General features: G+C 42.5%; 2 protein-coding genes across 2 annotated transcripts in view; one reads left to right on the plus strand and one right to left on the minus strand.

The window, feature by feature from the left end:
• LOC310703842 (proto-oncogene Mas-like) overlaps positions 1 to 19,477 on the minus strand; it is a 54,939-nt gene that overhangs the window by 24,014 nt on the left and 11,448 nt on the right. The window lies entirely within an intron of this gene.
• Positions 1 to 19,477, plus strand: part of IGF2R (insulin like growth factor 2 receptor) — a 65,468-nt gene that overhangs the window by 9,842 nt on the left and 36,149 nt on the right. The window contains exons 3-20 of the mRNA XM_083496332.1: positions 657 to 781; positions 1,623 to 1,721; positions 2,398 to 2,530; positions 4,382 to 4,502; positions 6,079 to 6,196; positions 6,947 to 7,109; positions 8,634 to 8,808; positions 9,326 to 9,429; positions 10,472 to 10,633; positions 11,625 to 11,765; positions 11,936 to 12,082; positions 12,729 to 12,866; positions 13,714 to 13,855; positions 16,048 to 16,225; positions 16,801 to 16,916; positions 17,367 to 17,520; positions 18,175 to 18,351; positions 18,914 to 19,015. Of these exons, the coding sequence (XP_083352458.1) occupies positions 657 to 781; positions 1,623 to 1,721; positions 2,398 to 2,530; positions 4,382 to 4,502; positions 6,079 to 6,196; positions 6,947 to 7,109; positions 8,634 to 8,808; positions 9,326 to 9,429; positions 10,472 to 10,633; positions 11,625 to 11,765; positions 11,936 to 12,082; positions 12,729 to 12,866; positions 13,714 to 13,855; positions 16,048 to 16,225; positions 16,801 to 16,916; positions 17,367 to 17,520; positions 18,175 to 18,351; positions 18,914 to 19,015 (2,495 nt within the window). The remainder of the gene's footprint in view (positions 1 to 656; positions 782 to 1,622; positions 1,722 to 2,397; positions 2,531 to 4,381; positions 4,503 to 6,078; positions 6,197 to 6,946; positions 7,110 to 8,633; positions 8,809 to 9,325; positions 9,430 to 10,471; positions 10,634 to 11,624; positions 11,766 to 11,935; positions 12,083 to 12,728; positions 12,867 to 13,713; positions 13,856 to 16,047; positions 16,226 to 16,800; positions 16,917 to 17,366; positions 17,521 to 18,174; positions 18,352 to 18,913; positions 19,016 to 19,477) is intronic.

Genomic DNA, 19,477 nt, shown 5'->3' on the forward strand with positions numbered 1-19,477 from the left:
CTATATGGCTTGGCTCCTAAGCAGGGCAAGACCCTTCCATGTACACAAATATCCCTGCTGAATTCTTCCCAGTTTTCCACCCCCTGCAGCCCCTTGTACCTCATCCAACACCGTTTGAAAAGGGTTCTCATTCCTTGGGAGCATCTTTGCTTTGGGTGCTGAAGGTTTTCGTGAGGGATGGCTCTAGGGGAGCCCCGTTGCACAAGCGTGGAGTTCTGCTGGCTGCTCTTGGGTGGCCAAGAGATCAGAGGAATGAGAGTAGGTTAATGGGACTTTCAGCAGTAGGTGTTGTTCAATCCATTCTTAACCTAAAGAGATTTCTCATGAAGGTGTTATACTACCCCAAAACATGTTTAGCTCAATCTTTGCACATAAAGGTAATCAAGACAAATGTGTTTTCTGTAAGTGAATATCAGGTGGGCTTTTAAAAAAAACAACAACTACAATATGCCCTGTACTAAGCTTTTGAAATATAGGCATTTACCCTCTGAATTACAGAAGATCTATTTCAAAGTATCAGTTCTGAATTGGTTAAAATTGGATTACAGAAGGCTTGTGTGGATTGGCAAATCCAATTTGGCCCAAGCTTCTATTAGTCTTACACAATATAAGGCAGGGGTATAAATATATTTTGACTTCGTTGTTGCTTTGTTTAGGGGATTCCTCGTTGATGAGAAGTTCTAAACTGCTCTTGGAGTTCAACACTACACAGACTTGTAGACAGCAAGGAACCGAGCACAAATTACAAAGCAACATTAATTTCTATTGTGGGAAGACTCTGGTCAGTATGGCATTATTGCCAAAAACCTTTCTAGTTTTAAAAATATATGCAAGGACATATTTTCCTCAATTTTTAATGTGTTTTTGAAAGCTAAGTTTTATTATTAAAACATTGAACATGATAACCAATACAAAAGTATAATTGATAAATCATAATAGGAAAATACAAACATGTTGAGAAATGCATTTTTTAAATATATTTTAAAGACTTAATGTCAATTCATATGCTTTATTTCTTTCAATATGGCATCTGTTACTTTTAATTTATAGATTCTTTCTGCTATAAAGCTACCTGTATATTGTGTTTCCTTGGCTCTTCTGGAGTGCATGGGCTTTGTTTAGAAGGGATACCCAAACCAAATGTTTGTTTTTATCTCTCAGTAACTGTATAGTTAATCAGTTTATGCACACGGGTTGACTGTAAGATGTATTGTAGTTTAATTACACCTGTTTTCTCAGCCAATGTTAACTGACTGCCAGAGCAGCTTAAAATTAAGATCTATAAAAAGTTGGGCTACTGGGGCATGTTTTTCATGTATAATCGGGAAATAAAAGTGCATTTGAGAAGGCATCTGAGAACCCGAATTCTAATTAATTGTCCTGTTATTCCAAGTACCTTAGTTTGTGGTACACTATGTGTATGTACTTTCATATTCCTGGCTTCATTCCATATCTGCCAACTTGCCAACGGAAAGTCATTCAGCAATTAATTACCTGCTAGAGTGTTCTTGTTCTAGCTCTAGGTAATTGGTTTCTGTTACCCATTTGAACGATTAAGCTTTCGGTTTTTGGTTTAATAATGAGTAACAGCACACTTTGTATTTCGTCAATTTCTTAATCAGGGTTCCCCAGAATTTGTGACTTCAACCAGTTGTGTGCACTACTTTGAATGGAAGACATATGTGGCCTGCAAGAAAGATTTGTTTAAACCAACTGAAGAGGTAATGCAAGTTCTAGGCTGGAGTGGGGAACCTTTTTGGCTCCACATGCCAGGTCCTGATCAGGATCAGTCTCATGGGCCAAAGTTGAAAGGAGGGTGGTGATGCCACCTGTTAAAATCTCTTGCACAGGGTTACTGCTTGCGAACCACATGAGACCCACATCACAAGGAAAGTTGTCAACCTCATGCTCAATGCTAGGCAAGAGAGCATGTGGCAACGGCAAGAACGGGGAGAGGGCAGGCGAACACAGGGAGGTGGGCATGGTTGCTCCTCAGCCCTGTTGCTGGTTTCCCTAGTGAGCAAATCATAATGGCAGTAAAGAGCAGCCAGAGAGCGCTCCAGGCTGCAATGGACCCTTCTGGGACAATGGAGCCTTGACTAGCCTAAGGTATACTTCTAAGCATTCTAGCCCCAACCTGGTTCCACTGGTGAGCTATATAACCAGTACCTTGAATTAATGCACAATTCCATTGGCAGCAAGGCACTTACCTAACCGTTTCAGCAAAACTTGATGCAATATCTACATCAGCTATACATGTTGAAGCATGATTCTTCCATAGGCAGGTCTCCAATGGGAGTGTCTGTATTGGGACTCTTTCCTGAAATGTGTGAAATGGTCTCTGAAATGGTGTGATGCTTTCTCTTCTGCATGTCATTAGTGTGATTTAATTTCTAGGTGCCTTGTTACGTATTTGATGGAGACTTGAGGAAACGTGACTTGAACCCACTGATTAAAACTTCTGGAGGATACTTGGTAGAGGACTCGGATGATGACGTGGAGCTCTACATCAACGTCTGTAGAAACATAGGTCTGAACCTTGGCATACATTGTGTGTCTAATATGCCTGCTTTTTGTTTTTCATCTGAGTCACATTTTCCCCTTAGAAACTGGAAGCACACCTTCCTGTAAATAGTCTGATACATATTTTTTAAACAGGTTGAAGCATGCTTAATTTCTTTTTGAAAATTATTTTGCTAGTCAGTACTTTGCAGTATCTGGTGACTCCTTGGGCCACTAAAATATTTTACTAGATGCATCATGATACTGTTTTACACGATCTTGTATTGACTATAATGACCTTCTTCTTTGTTTTTGAGACTTGCTTTTGGGATACATTTTCCAAATGGGCCATTGCCGTGGTTATATAGATGGAATGAGATGCTGCTGCTTTTTCCCCTTAAGGTCAGAATTAAGAACAGAGATTCACCTCAGTTTTTCTGTCCCCACCACCAGGCTTTCACATCTCTAATTGATCAAGAGCCCATTTTCTTTCCTAGCGGAATCTTGAATACATCTGAACGATCAAACCTCAGATGCATTCGGAAAAGTGTATTACCTCAGCCCTTTCAAGCATGAACCGAGATACGCTTGAGTAACCTTTTTCCAGCCTCCAGGTGTTAGAATCAAAGAATGGTAGAGTTGGGACGGACCATGAGGATTATCTAATCCAACCCCCTGCAATGCAGGAATCTTGTTGTCCCACGTGGGGCTCAAACCATAACCCTAAAATTCAGAGTCTCATGCTGTGCCGACTGAGCTTCCCCCAAAAAACAATTTTACAGTGGACTTCCTCAGTTTAAGAGACATAGAAAACAAATTCCCTGTGTTCAAACATTCCTAAATTCTCTGTTGCATTGTTTGCATCATTTTTTTTTACAATTAAGATTTGTTAGGCCTTCCAGAGGAACAGTGGAACACAGGCAGCTGCCTTATATGAAGTCAGACCATTGGCCCACATAGCTCAGTATTGCTGACTTGGGCAGCAGCTCTCCAAGGTTTTGGGTTAGGAGTCTTTTCCAGCCATACCTGGAAGTGCTGGGAATTTGAATCTGGAGCCTTTTGTTATCAAAAAAGATGTTCTGCTACTGAACTACAGTCATTCCCAGATTTCCTCTTGTACATGATTGTTATAGGATCTGTAGTTCAAATGCTGTCAGTTTTCCAAGTTACTGTCCCGACATTTCCTCTCTAACACAGTGCTGAAGAAAACAAAGTAAAAGGTCATCTATGTGCTCAGCTTCTGATATTAGTAGATAATAGATCAATCATTAGTAGATGGATCAATACACCTTATTAGAACTGGCTTTGCCCATCTTAAGTTACTCATAAAAGCTTGTGAGTTTTAGGAAATAATGCCAAATAAGGATAATATATGGAGTTGAGATTATTCCAAACTTTTAACACATCACTGGGGTAATACTAGTTTGTAAAGCTTACCCCTCTTAGGACAGTAAGACGTAACTCAAGAGTTACTAAAAGACTGTTCATATTCTCTGAAGTATCGTTTCTAGAGAGCCATTCAGCCAGGAACTGTTGTTGATATGCATAGTACATGCAGGTATTTGGTAAATTTACTTTTTTTCCACTCTGGGTATCTTGAACAGAGTACCTTTTGCCATTCTAGAATGTTTCTGCAACCATAAAGATGTTAAGATAAGTATTGCCTACTCCTCCAGCTTAGTGGGTATTATATGTAAAGATAATCTTTGATTTCTGTAGCTTTGATTTTTCAGTCTGGCCCAGCAGTCTCCTCGTCCCATTTATTCTTATGCACTACATGGTCAAAATTAAGTTTACATTTAAATGGAAGACTTTGCCCTAACATCCTTCTGAAACCTTATTTATGGTCTTATTTCTTACATAAACATTGTATTGACAGGAAAATCCTCTGTTGAGGGCAAGGGTTGTCCAGAGGGAAGTTCAGCTTGCCTGTTGAAGGATGGTCATGCATTTGACCTGGGGCATCCTAAAGAACAACTCAAGCAGCTTGATAAAAACAGGTATGACTTCAGTCTTATGGTATTTTAAACCAGGGTGAGGAAACTGGGTCCCCTACAGTGCTTTTTGACACCCTTAAGTATGGCCAGCAATCAGGAATTATGAGAATTGTAGTCAGCAATGTTTGGAGGGCCACAAGTTCCCCATCTCTGCTTTAAAGGGGCTATCATTTGAATATCAATCTTAGTAAATGATTTCAAAAGTAGTCTACTGTAAAGTACAGTTTACCGTTTAGCACTCAAATTATTTTGTTGCTGTTGGGAATACTGGTGGCTTAAGAGTTCCATTTAATGTATTTTCTTCAATCCGTAATTAATCTAACCAGTTTTTGTTTCTGGAGCACGGTAAAGCTAACCACTTATAAAAGCATGATCTAGAAACTTTTTAGTATTTAAATTTTATTAGTCTTCTTAGTAATTTTGTGTCCTTCTCTGACTTTCACAAAAGAATTGCTGAAAGCATATTACAAATACAACAGCAGACATCTGTTTGTAAAAATAAATACTGTTACTCATAAAAAAAATCAAAAGTTGTTAAAACAAACCTGCATATAATTTTAAAATGCAAAAAATAAAATAGGAGATCAACCAAGAAAGCAACAATGATCCAGCCATTAAAACAAATTAAACGGTAAAAAGCATACAAAGAATGGCGCTTGCAATTCAATCCCTTTAGCAGCAGTGGAATCAACTATTTGGATGAAGGGAAATATGCGCATCTGCTGGTGGATTAAAAAGATAAAGGTAATTTCTTGAGACAGGAAATTCCACACATATGCCTCAGAAAGCAATTGCGCAGCAACAGCTGAGCTGGAAAAATGGAGATTCACATAAGGAGGTGGTCCTTCATGCATCTTGGTCCCAAGACATTTTGGGCTTTGTAGGTGACTAGCGGGGAGTGCCTGGCATTGCCAGAAACTTGTACAAAAATGAAAAATATTGTGATTTTTAAATGGATAGTATCATTTGTGAGTTTGGACCCTGCAAGCCAAAAATCGAATGAAATCACACCAAAGTCACCTTTTGGCCCACCATGTTGATTCAAAATGGCTTCCGGCATCCAAACATAAACAAAGATGATTTCCCTCACCTTGGGAACCCTCATGCTGAGTTTTGTGATGATATCTCAAGATACACCCAAATCTAGGGAGAACAGATGAACAAGCCGCTTTCCAAAATACGTAGCCAGTACCTTGAATTGTAGTCTGAAATGGACTGGGAGCCAGTGTAGCTGATAAACTAAAAGTACAGTGGTACCTTGGGTTAAGAACTTAATTAGTTCTGGAGGTCCGTTCTTAACCTGAAACTGTTCTTAACCTGAAGCACCACTTTAGCTAATGGGGCCTCCCGTTGCTGCTGCGCCGCCAGAGCATGATTTCTGTTCTTATCCTCAAGCAAAGTTCTTAACCTGAGGTACTGTTTCTTGGTTAGCGGAGTCTGTAACATGAAGCATATGTAACCTGAAGCATATGTAACCCGAGGTACCACTGTATAAGGTAGCTGTATTAAATCCCACTCTTGCTGTTTCTCCGTGTCTCACACAGTCTCCTCTCTCAACCCCCCCCCCTTGTTTTTCCAGGCTTTCCCTGAGATATGAACGCAAAATTAGCAATGCAAATGAGAGGCCTGACTTCTGTGGTGACCATGATCCAGCAGTGACTGTTACTTTTGTGTGCCCAGAGGGGAGGAAAAAAGAGGTAACTGATACCTGGGGTTTCAAATCCTGTTGCTTGATGACAGAAACTGGACAAAATCCTGGGCCTAAAGTTGTTTATTAAGCAGAGGTTGGCTGGCCCCCTGTCACGGACAGTGTAGCAATGGATTTCCTGCATTGGCAGGAGGTTGGGTTCAATTACTTTTGAGCCAGCTTCCAACTCCGTTATTCTATATTTTCATTTAAAACATGGATACAGTGGCCTAAATGAACTAAATGATAGGTTAGCCTGTGAACATACAAACTAGGGAAACTCTGGCTTGTTCTAAGCAAAAGTTAGTTAAAACTAGGATATTATTTATTTGTTCATTGCCTTTATCGCTCAGCTTTTTCTCCAAGGAGCTCAAGGTGGCCTTCTCTCCCTCCTCATTTAATCCCCACAGTAACCCTGTGTGGTAGGTTAGGCTAAAGACCACCCACAGTCACTCTGCTTCATGGCGGAGGGGCGACCTAAACCCTGATCTCCCAGGTCTTAGTCCAACACAAAGTGGTAGAAGTCTAGAAGCATCATGGGGTGCATTTCAGCAAAGCAGCTTCTCCTTCTCTTTCCTCCTTCCTCCACACAATAAAATTACAAGCTCTGTTGCTTGTCTTGTTGTGGATCTACTCCATACAGCACATCTTGTGTATGCAAAATATGCCTTTTGAACTTTGTAGGGGGCTATAACTTGGAGCCAACCCAAGGGAGTTTCTTTTCACCTTTCTGGGCACACATCTTTTTCTTTTGTATTAGGTGACAAGTCCCAGACTCACTGCTCAAAGTAACTGCCAGTACGAGATTGAATGGGTTACAGAGTCTGCCTGTCACAGAGACTACCTAGAGAGTAACAACTGTGTCCTGACCAGCAAGCAGCATGGTATCTATGTGAATTTGACACCCCTCAAACAAATTCCAGGTAAGCACCCTCTTTTTTCCCCTAAGGGTGAAGCAGTGGCATCAATATAAACCAAGTTAGTAGCTATGGTAGAGGAGGAAGCATTGGTGCTAGTGTGTGGTATAGTCCTGTATAGGGTTACACCGCTTCTAAATTGGTCTGTGTTGAAAGTGTTCCTTGTTGTAGGACTGTGCATAGCCTCCCCAACCCAGGGACCACGTGCTCTTCTCCCATGGCTCCCTGCTTGCTCCTCCCATAGTAGCAGCATCACCAGCTTTCTACAGCCCAGGTGTAGCTGGTAGTAGTAGGCCCAGGGAGTTGCTGTGGTAATAGATCCTTGGGAACAGGCTGTAAGGAGGCCAGGGTAGAGAGATGGAATTCTGCAAGGCACCTTTAGAAAATAGTATCCACCAACCTATGGGGTGCTGTTTTGCAAGCTGCTTTCCTGACGGGAAGAGCCTTGCAAAGGAGCACCTGCATCCCAGAGGATTGAAAATGTGCTGGGGAATCAGCAGCCTTCCCGCCCCCTTCTCTACCCCTGGTTACGCTGGGTGGCCTGGGACTGTTTCAGCCTGACTTCACTTGTCCCAAGTCCAGATTCCCCTGAATCTGCCCGATGTGGCTGAATCTAGGACACAGCTGTAGTTTGTATAAATAGTTTGCTGCATGGGAAAAGTTAAACGTGGTTTGCCAAATTTTCTGGGAGCAACGACACATTTGGAAATCAAGCCAACATTTTGGTCACCCTACAAATACCCTTTCCCGCAGAAGAAAATTGCTCACGCTTACCCCCCGCCCCTGGCTGCCCGCAGCAAAACTCAGACCTAAAAAAACAACCCTCCCCCAAAATTTACAACTACCACAACAAAAACAAATAAGAATAAAAGTGGTTAAAAATAAATTTGAAGAGTCAGGGCCTTGGTGGGCACCAAGTGTAGCTTTCTGAGAGTGTTGTGTGCCCACGCACTCCATGTTGGGGACCCCAGAGCTAAACTGTTGAAGAGAAAACTAGGTTGTAAGTCCCTAATACCCAGCTTCTTAGCTCATGGTGGCTGGAGACTGTTTCTTCCCCCTCCAACCAGAGGTGATGCAGTTTTGGGTGGACTGTACCAACATGCCCGCATTAAGATTGCAAAACCTCAGAATTGGATACTGCTCACCAGATGTGGAAACCATGATTAGTGAGCTGTTGGCAGAGCCTCTGTCTAAATCTGACGGTGATGAAGAAGAGAGCTGTAGATTGTGTTGGCATCTGTAGTTGCAATCCTTAACTTGTATAAACCAAATGTGTGGTTTGTGTCACATTGTGGTTGAAAGTTTTTTGGCCTTTTTGCATGGGTTTCTGAAGCAGCCAATGGAAAGAGCTGAACAGCGATGCAGCTGTGAGTTTGTGGAGCATGAGGTGACAACACAAGCAGCTCACTAACAGGGCTGTAAACTGATTACACAAGTTCTGTGGCTGTAAATGTGTATTTCTCTCTGTATAGCCACCTAAATACTTTTACCAAATATGTGCTTCAATCATCACGACCCTCCTTTCTTTAGCGTATGTCACACCTTACGTTGCTAAAGACAGAGAAGAGTATTCCTATTATCTGAATGTATGTGGCAAAGCAGCTGGAGGTTACTGCAGTGATGCCAATGCTTCGGCGTGCCAGGTCAAACATGCAGCTGTTCCTCAGCAGAAAGTGGCAGGAAGGTTTACCCACCAAACTCTCAGGTGAGTGCTTAATTAGAAAACAGTCTTTGAGGATTAGTATTTGTTAGGAACCAAAGCACCTGTATGCAGTGTTGGTTCTTGGCAATTCTAGATTCATAGAATCTTAGAGTTGGAAGAGACCCTGAGGATCACCTAGTCCAACCCTCTGCCATACTGGAACATGCACCTGTTCAGGGCTAGAACCTGCAACCTTGGTGTTATCGCCACTACACTCTAATCAACTAATTCAGAGTTTGTTGTGGAGGACAATCCTGTTGGACTCAGGTTCTACTGTCTAGTTTCTGCTCTTAGTTTTGGAAGAGAAGGCCTTAACAAGACAAAGATCTTTTAGACAGATGTAGAGCTAAAATGGATAACATTCCAAATTAGAAATCTGTTTGCCTCTTTTGAGTCGTGATATCCATCTAATGAACCTTTTTCTGGTTTCCATTGAGTGTGGGCCACTGGTGAGCTCTTTTTCTTCCTTAAATTAGATGAGCTATATTTGAACATTCACCCTTTTGGCTTTTGAAATCAGGTATGCTGATGGAGACCTCATTCTGACATACCCAGGAGGAGATCCTTGCAGCTCTGGATTTGAGCGAATGACTGTCATAAACTTTGAATGCAATCATACGGCAGGTAATGAACATGCTAGTTATCTATGGATCGCTTTGAGCAATATTCTGTGTCCTCCAATAATACTTGCAGCTGCCCCACCACAGCCCACTACCGCTTGAATGCTAACAGCTCCTTTTGTTCTGAAGTCTAAAAGTTATGCAAGCATTTAAGAAATGTGGGTAGGGAAGAGGATTTCTAATTAATGGAGGATTGGTATATAACTGGGTATTTGTTATAAAAGCAATAAAACGTTCATGTTCAGAGGTAGCATGTTCCTCAGAGTTCAGATATTGGGAGCAAAGCAGCAGATATTTTGCTTTTTTACTCTGCTCGTGAGGTTCTTAGGTGTGCTGTTCTCAGTGGCTAACCAGGTGCCTATGGGAAGCTTGCAGGTAAGACCAGAGTACAATATGCTCTCTCCACGCAGCATTTGGTATTCAGACATACTGACAAGTATGGTATTTGATTTCCCAGCATTTGGTATTCAGACATACTGACAAGAGAGGCTCTTTGAATTATCCAACACCATTCTTGCATTCTTACCCATCAGATGTTATAGTGCACAACCCTTAATTCTTCAGAGAATCTTAAAAATCCATAGATGGTTCTGTACCCAGTACTTTAATGTACACCCTAAGCTTGAGAAGTAAAACTTTTCAAGCTAGAATTACATACTCCCACATTAACCTGCCCAGTATTAGAGCATATCTGCCAACGTTCCCCGTTTTTTAAAGGGAAATTCCCTTATTCCGAATAGGATTCCTCGCAAGAAAAGGGAAAAGTTGACAGCTATGCCTCTGGGTGCCCTCACTCTTTGTGGTGAGACAGTTAGCCAACAGGTTAGTGACGCATCTCCCCACATCAACTAATCCAGCACTAAATTGGGTGTTCCTGGGTTTTTAATAGTTTTTGGACTGGCTTTCAGCTGCTCCGGGTAAAGTGCCAGTGCTGTTGTTTTAATCATAAGTTATAAGGCACTATAAGAATATTTTAATGCTATAATTTGTGTAATTTATATTTTCCTTATCCTAATCTTCCTATATTTTTAATGAACTTCTCAAAGACAATGATGGCAAAGGAAGCCCAGTGTTTACAGGAGAAACAGATTGCTCATACTTCTTCACCTGGGAGACCAAATACGCATGTGTAGCAAAAGAAGATCTTCCTTGTATGGTTACAGACAAACGGAAACGATATGACTTGACACGATTGATTCGTCATTCTGGTATGGCAATTAAAAAATAATAAGATATGCGCTACATTTTTAAACTTTTGTTCATTTTGCCTTATCTCAGATGTCTAGTAATGTTTTAAACCCGAAAACAGTAAATATAGGGCTGTTTTAAGTGCTATCTTAAATGGCTTATACTCCTTCCAGGTGGTGACTGTGGGTGGTGAGAATTCTCTTTTTTCTCCTCCATTCCTGAACCCGCCCACCCCAGTTTGCTTAGCAAAGTCCCCCAACTCCCCAGAACAGATTTGGGGTACATGCATTGCTGGGGAGGGGGAGGGGAAGTCCCTCTGTGTGAACGGAAGTCTATACCACTGGCAGGTTAATACCGTAGGATGTTAGCCTGTTCAGTCACAGATCAGAGGCTGGTGACTTTCCAAATCAAAAGGAGTTTAGAGTTGGAGTTCAGAATTGTGGTATATCAGCAGAAAATGGCTTTGTATGTTCTGGCTGTTGGAACACAGCGAATGTGTTGGAATTCTTAAGCTATCGGGCAACCAGCAGAGATCCTGGAGCTAGAGCACTTATATAATATGCTCCTTGGCAGATTTGTCCTGCCATGAGGTAAACTAACCATATTTTGGGATTGTTGCAATTTTTTACTAAACTTCAAGAATCAGTGTGCATTACAGTAGTAAAAATCTGGGGTTATATCAGTTCCTAGGTTTCTCTGTGGAATTTTTCACTACAACTCCATTTAAACACGCTCTTGGCCAGTGATACTGCCTGTCTTTGCAGGCACCCAAATGGGCTCAGAAGCACTGCAAAACCCCTAACCAGCTTACAAGGAACACTAATGCTTCTCGGACCTTTGTGGTTTCTAACTCTACATATTAGAAGTAATATGTGGTTTGACCTGCAGTTGAGTTTCTACATGGCCATTCATTGGTTGGACAGGGGATGGGGAACGATCTGTAATTTTAACACTACACATAATATGGTTTTTAGAGGAATGTTCATCTAAAATGCAATTTCTTAATTTTAGAGTTAGAGCAGAATTGGGAAGCTGTAGACGGTAACCCTGTGGAAACAGAAAAGAAACGTTTTTTCATAAACGTCTGTCACCAAGTACTTCAGAAAGGAGGGGCAGTGAACTGTTCAGAAGAGGCATCTGTTTGCTCAGTTGGTGAGTAACATCCTTGTATGAGCTCCCCACATTAAAAGAACCACATTCAACAGTTGAATACAATGCTGTATGTGCTATTTATAAAATAGTAATTCCTTCAAAGGACATACATTGATTTGCTCACTAAAACAAGTATCTGTATTTCTTGTTTGCTGTGTGGCTCTTTTTAGGTGAAGACAATAGCACAAAAAACCTAGGGACGTTTATGTCTGCTCCCACAAAAGTTGGAGAGAATATCCAGCTTTACTATTCGGGTGGCGATGAGTGTCGACCAAAAAAGACAATTGAAACAAAGATACTCCTCATATGCAAGCCAGGTGAGTACTCTGGCTTTTATTAAAGCCAAGGTCTGGGGATGCAGTCTCAAGCTGCAAACCTTCATGAAGGCAGTGGTGGTAAGGTCCATAAGTCAGGGACAGGCTACATTTTCAGCCTGAGGGTCACATTTCTTTGCTGGGCAACATTTGGAGGCAGCATGCCAGTGGTGAATGGGGCCAGAGGCAAAAGTGGCCAAAACAATAAATGTAAAATTGACCTTTGTATGGTAGGCTAGTTTCTACACACACACACACACACACACACACACACACACACCACACTCTCTCTTCCTGTTCAGGCACACATTCCAGCAGGGCAAAAACACTAAAGGCGGGTATGGGGGAAGACCAGTGAGGGATGTTGGGCTGGGGTGTGGTTAGGGGGAAGAATCTCAAGGGGCAGGAGGAGGACCTGGAGGGGTACATTTAGCTTTCTGGCCTGAGGTTCCCTGTGCCTGCTATACATGCAGATCTCCCATGGTACCTGCACCCTTTTTTAAATTGGGGAGGGGGTGTAAGGACATGCAAAAATGACTCTTCTGGCTTGCTTCAGTAACTAATCTGTGTATCTGATCAAGTACTGGTCTCTTGAAAAATGAAGTGTGTATTTGGTGGTTCAGTTTAATAATTATCTGTATCTTCCCAGGTGACCTGGAAAGTGCTCCTGTTTTGATTAGTTCTGGGTACGACGGGTGCCTGTATGAGTTCGAATGGCACACTGCTGCTGCCTGTGTCCTGTCTCAAACAAAAGGTGACCAGTGCAGAGTCTCTGACTCTCAAGCAGGTGAGTAACCTGTTGAAAATGGTAAAGCGGCAACCGGGGCATGGGATTTCGGTCTGTGTCACAATTTGCAGCTTCTAGTTCAACTCCCTCTTTTCATCTAGCATCACGTGTCTCAAAGTAGCAGGAATGGAGCTGTTTCCATCTCTTAAAAAAACAAAACAAATCTGAATCCTACAACTTCAGAATTCATTGCCTGTCGTGCTCTGCCAGAGGCCTTCTGGAAAGGATTTAATACTGGCTTTTGCCAGAAGTTTTGGTGTGTGTTTTTTTCCCATACAAAAAACTTAGTCTGTTTTTGTTGCTGGCCTAGATTTATATTTTACGATGGGCTGCCTCTATTGCTGAACTCCCAGAATCCTATTCATGAGAATTTTTGTTCTGTTTCTGTGTTTTTATTGTAAGCTGCCTTGAAAGAGTTAAGTCAAATGTAGCATAAAGTTTAAGTAAAACAATCAAATGCTGTTGTATCTTATGTATTAAACATAATTTATCCTTTAAAAAATAGTATATTTTGTTTTCTAGAACAGAAGGTATATGACAAGTTGCTGGTGCATATCCAGTGACAGAATCTTGAAAATGCAACATTACATTGGTATTTTCTTAAATCCAACTGCACTAGTGCAATGAAAATTGAAAACATGGTGTTTTGTGTCCTTAAGCATGCATACTGCCACAAGTGTAGTGGGGGTGGGGGGTGTATACTTCGTGAAACTTGAGTGTTAGAATCATTTATGGGCAACTGTTTTAAGGTAGCACATGGAGTCTATTAAATCATGTTTGCCCATCTTACCTCTCAGTCTTTAAAACTTTTGTGGTGAACAAATGATTTTCATTCATTTCTGCTTAGGGTTCTCTTTTGACTTATCACCTTTGATGAATCACACTTACTCAGCAAACACAAGTGACTATACTTTCTACATCAGTATTTGTGGCAGCGTGTCAAACCAGTTGTGTGCGTCACAGTCTGCGGCATGTCAAGTGAAGAAAAAGTAAGTGTTGTTTATGCCTTCTCCTGCTCTGTGTGTGTACTGAGGAACACAGGTGGTGCTGTGGTCTAAACCACAGAGCCTCTTGGGCTTACTGATCAGAAGGTCAGCAGTCTGAATCCCCGCAACGGGGTTAGCTCCCATTGCTCTGTCCCAGCTCCTGCCAACCTAGCAGTTCAAAAGCACACCAGTGCAAGTAGATAAATAGGTACCACTGTGGCTGGAAGATAAACAATGTTTCCATGTACCCTGGTGTTCCGTTGCGCCAGAAGCAGTTTAGTCATCCTGGCCACAGGACCCGGAAAGCTGTCTGTGGACAAACGCTGGCTCCCTTGGCCTGAAAGCAAGATGAGTGCCGCACCCCATAGTCGCCTTTGACTGGACTTAACCATCCAGGGATCCTTTACCTTTACTGAGGAACCCATGCAATAGTGACTAAATTACTGGAACCTGCCCTGGAACCTTGGGGTGAAGGACCGGTAATTAATAATAATCATTACCGTAATAGTAGTAATAATTACCGTATTTTTCGCCCTATAGGACGCACTTTTCCCCCTCAAAAAATGAAGGGGAAATGTGTGTGCGTCCTATGGGGTGAATGCAGGCTTTCGCTGAATCCTGGGGAGCGAGAGGGGTTGGTGCGCACCGACCCTCTCATTCTCCAGGCTTCAGGAAGCTCTCCGCAAGCCTTGGGAGCCCGTGGGAGTTCCTGCCGGGCTCCCTAGGCTTGCGGATAGCAGCCTGCATCTCGAAGCCAGGGGCGTGCACAGTGCGCCCTGGGCTTCGGTTCCCCGACCTGGTTTGGAGGCTGGCGGCGGGGAGAAGCACGCTTCTTCCTGCCGCCAGCCCCACAAGCTCGGGTACAGCGGGGAGGTGGAGCATGCCTTCCCGCTGTTCCCCGACCTGGTTTGGAGGTTGCCAGCCCCACAAGCTTGGGGGACAGATATCCGCAAGCCTGGGGAGACTGGCGCAACTTCCCGCCGGGCTCCCTAGGCTTGCGGATAGCAGCCTGTTCTGGGGGCTGGGGTCGGGGAAAGCTCGGGCATCCCCCGCCCCAGCCCCGCGCCTGGGGGGAAAAATAAATTTCCCCCCTTTATTTCCCCCCCAAAAAACTTGGTGCGTCCTATGGGCCGGTGCGCCCTATGGGATGAAAAATATGGTAAGTTGCACGCTTTGTTGAACACAGTGAGAGTAATTTCTGAGTTCTTATGCCCAAGATTGCACTGCGTTGCTGCAATCCCTCACCGTTATTGAGTTAGTTCCATTAAATTCAATGGAACTTACTTTTGAAAAATGTACTTAGGAGCCTTCTAACTGCTAAGATTCTGCTAACTTGATGTGGCCTTAAACAGAATCACATAAGAGGAAGACTGTTGAAAGGTAAGGAAAATATGGAAGTCATCTGGGGTCCAAATGACTTCTTTGAGGGCTTGTGCCAATGGGAAGTTTAACTTCTTAATTGGTTTAGCCCCACTCCTGACCTGTCAAAACTGCTTTTTAGCTCACCTGTGTTTCAGAATTCTTGTGCCTTGAAGCTTTAGAGGGGGATGTTTCTGTTCAAGGAATGCAAGTATAAAAGCTTTATTGGGCACACAGATTTACTTGATTCACATTCTGGAACCGGGTTATCATATTTTAAGTCTGATCAACTGGAGTATAGCTATAGATAATAGTTTACCTTAGAATGTGCATAAGTTAGCACTTCCCTTCAAATGTATAATCTCAATGGTATGCACATCATCTAGGTACTATTTGTATAGATGATAGCATGCCTATCAGTTGTAAATAAGAAATGATGCCTTAAGTTGTACCTGTGTCAACCAGAACAGATTTAGCCTGTTGTTGATTTTTGCTGGTGGGTTTTATGTTAGGTGGGAAATGGTTCCAAGAACCCAGTCCCATGAACTGCTGTTGCATAGCCAACTGGAGTCTCCAGTACCATCATGAAGAATGTATGCAATGGTCCAGTATGCAAACAATAAATTGGCTTTGAGTAGAGAGCACTGGTGCAAATAGCAGCAGGCATTCCTGCCTTCATGCCATGGTCAAAAGATGAGTCGTAAGGTTGGACTGTCAGACACTGCATGCATCCTTTAGGGCATTATATGAGCTTTTGCAATGCAAACTCTTTAGTACTTGGGTGTTTGCATCCCTAAAAGAAACCTATATAAAGTTCTGTTAATGTATATTTTTAGTGGTAAGGACACATGGAGTCTGGGGTTGCCCAGTTATGAGCTCTCCTATTATGATGGAATGATTCAGTTGAACTATCGAAATGGCACACCGTACAACAACGAGAAGCACATGCAACGGTCTACCCATATTACCTTCCTGTGTGATCGTGGTGCAGGCGCAGGTTCACCTGAATATCAAGTGAGTGCCAGTTGTGGATAATTCTTGTGCATCACATCCTTAGTTAAGTCCGCAATAGTTTAACATAATGAGAAATTAAACCCTCCTAAGGGGAGAGGGAAAGCCAGTTCAGAGGTATGACACACACTGCTTTTTTAGATCTTCCTTTATGGGATGATTAGTAGCAGCAAGAGGATTGCTTAATATCTACAGATAGTTCTTGGAGACTTCCATAATACATTTTAGCCTTAAGCATACTTGCACAGCTCTGCATTAAAAGTTTTCCAGTAAAGCAGTCATTTCAGTGGTCTTGTGCAGAGGGCTTGCATCCCTGTAGTGAGAAGGAGCTCTATACACAGGGGCAGGTATGAAAAGTGTGTGGTAGAGAACGTTGCCAGCTGATGTTGTACATTTGGATATATCGGCATAGATTTGAGTGGACTTTCTGACAGTAAAAGTTAAGCTTCCATGTGTGACAGCAGAATCATACCACTTTGAAATTAAAAATGGCAGCTTCAGCATAAAAAAGAGCTCTAGTGTTACCTTTTGCAGTTTTAACTTCTTTGTTTTGTGTATATGTGATTATGGTAATCTAGGCAGAAGACAACTTCACTTACAACTTCAGGTGGTATACTCAATATGCCTGCCCAGAAATACCCACAGAATGTGTTGTCACAGATCCACAAACCATGAAGCAATATGATCTTTCACGGTAAGCAAAACAAAATTTGGTGAATGTAAAGTCTGGGTGGAAATGCTCAGCTGGCAAGTTCTTCCTGACCAAAGCACAAAACATACATTTCGTACTTAACATTGTCACGGATAAGATCAGCAATGTTGCTGCTGTGTTGCAAAATTTTCGAACAAATGGATCATAAAGAAGGAAAGAGGGAGTGGACATATTACTCACAAAGATTGTCCATTTGTAGTTATTGTTATAAAGTAATTGGTATTCCTGAATATGTGTGTGTGTGTATATTCTTGCTTTCCTCATTTTGTGCTCTAAAACTGATCAGTATAATTCAGTTACTTTTTAGCATGTCGTTGCAATGAGATGAATGAATGAAGAAATTCTGCGTCATTGATAATAACTTGTTAAAAATAAGTTAAAATACAAATTGATGTATCCAAACTCAATATTTTTGTTTTGCACATTTTTCAGTTTATCATTGTCTGCAGACAGGGATAATTGGCAGGCAGTGGACAATTCTGAGCAGGGTCCACGCAAAATATACTACATAAATGTCTGCCGACCTTTGAACCCCATCTCAGGCTGTGACAGGCGGGCATCTGTCTGTGAAATGACGTACAGCAAGGTGAGCATTGTATCAGTAGAGTTCCTCTTCACTCTTTTATTTGGCCTGCCTTCTGTGCTTCCCTTTTGTATCTAATTTATTCCTGCAGGAAATCTCCAAGTCTTTAATTAACTTGAGCGCTTCCTAAACTTTAAAAGATTGACTTAGGATGCAGTCGAAGCCCCCATCTGCTGTGCTGGTGAGGGAGGATTGAATGGGGCAGAGGTCTCCCCTCACCCAGTCCAGGACAGCACGGGGCTCCTAGTTCTGACTGCATAAGTGCAGCTGGGTTGAATTGTAGCCTGTTGGCTTCCCACCAGCAGGAGCCTGCACATAGCCCATAAACAGGGTTGAGCAGGGAGATCCTGAGCTTGCCCTACAGCCTTCACTTGACAGCATTGGATCTGAGTCAGGCCCAATTGCTGTTTCAATTCCAGGTTTGGGGTAGAAAGGAGCAGGCTTTTGCTTCCGCCCAGATTCCACCCTAGTCAGCATGGGCTGTGGATATAATGGTGGCCATACCACACCACCACTCCTGCCACTGCCTAGTTAGATTTTGGATTTCTCTTGTCAGTTCAGCAGGTGCTCTTCATAGCATGACTGCATATGTTCCCGAATTCATCATATACCGTAATTATTTTGCTTCAGAATGATGTTCTTTTTTTCTAATTTCAGAGTGGTTCGCTTGAGGTTTCTATCAGTAATGTGGGGATTGCCCAACAAGAACCTGTGGTTGAAGGCCCTGGCAAAATCCTCCTAAATTATACCGGTGGCTCTTTGTGCATCACAGCGGAGGGTAAGAGTGAGCCTTTCACAAGCCTTGTCCATCTCGTCTGCTCCAAGGCCACTCTCGTAAGTTTCCAGCTAGCTTGCTTCTCCTCTCAGTGTGGGGTCATAATGTTATCTGATTAGACCATCAATATGTAAGAGCACAGAGCATTTGTGGATAAATACCCAAGTCTCCCTTGAATATCCTTTGTTATGAAATGCAGAATGATCTTATTAGTGCCCAATTGCTTAGCCGTTTCAAAATGGCGTAAAAGCTACTCATCTATGCTGGCAATTGAAGCATGATTTTAAAGGCAGTCCAGTGCAAGTGATAAAGAGTCGGTTTCATCCCCCCCCCCCCCCCGGAAATTGCTATCCTTGTTTTAGGCAGTGACTTGCTGATTACCACTTTTTTCTTGGTGTATGTTGGATGGGGGAAAGGATAAATTATTCTTGGGGAAATTTTTAATGCTTTGCAATAAAATGATCACATTTGCTTTACAAGCAAAGAACCTGAAATCCTACTCTCCCAAATTACTGGACCAAAAATTTGCAGCACACTTGGAATGTATCCCTATGGTGCTCTTGAAGCCAGGCTGCTTGTATGCATTCCTTGCCATAACTTTCTGACAACTTGTATTTTCAGAGTAGTAGCCCAAGATTCATTGAGATGAAAGAATGTGTTGCAGTTTTCCTGTGGGAAACGGAAGCTGCTTGTCCAGTCACAACTGCAGCAGGGGATGCTCAGGTGAGTGGCAGAAAACACATGTGGACATTTCTGGGGTTTTTACCCATGTGCCATATGAATAGGTAAGCAGGCATCTTTACAACCCAGTGCTGCTCATGTCTGCTTGAAGCAAAGATGCATGAGCACCCCAAAGCTTAACCTAAGAACTATTGCATTCTTGTAAGCCCTTGAGTCAAGCACTTGAAAAAGCTCAAAGGTCTTTGTGAGCACTGGCTCAAGTTCTTACAAAAAAGTACCCACCTCCCTTCACCTTGCCATTACCCTCAGCCCACCAGGGAGGAGGCCTTCAACTGGGGAAAGGTGCAGCAGAGGCTGCTTGAGATCTACGATAAACAAATTTCTGATCGACTCAAAGCCTACTTGCAAAGGGTCTTAACAGGGGCTCTCCCTTCTTCTATTTCTCACAGCATCCTTGGGAGAAATGCAGGATACTAGCTTCTAAGTGTCCCTAAAGAAATGCAG

Source organism: Podarcis liolepis (genome assembly GCF_965112155.1).
Source record: "Podarcis liolepis genome assembly, chromosome: 3".
In the NCBI taxonomy this organism is placed as follows: Eukaryota; Metazoa; Chordata; class Lepidosauria; order Squamata; family Lacertidae; genus Podarcis; species Podarcis liolepis.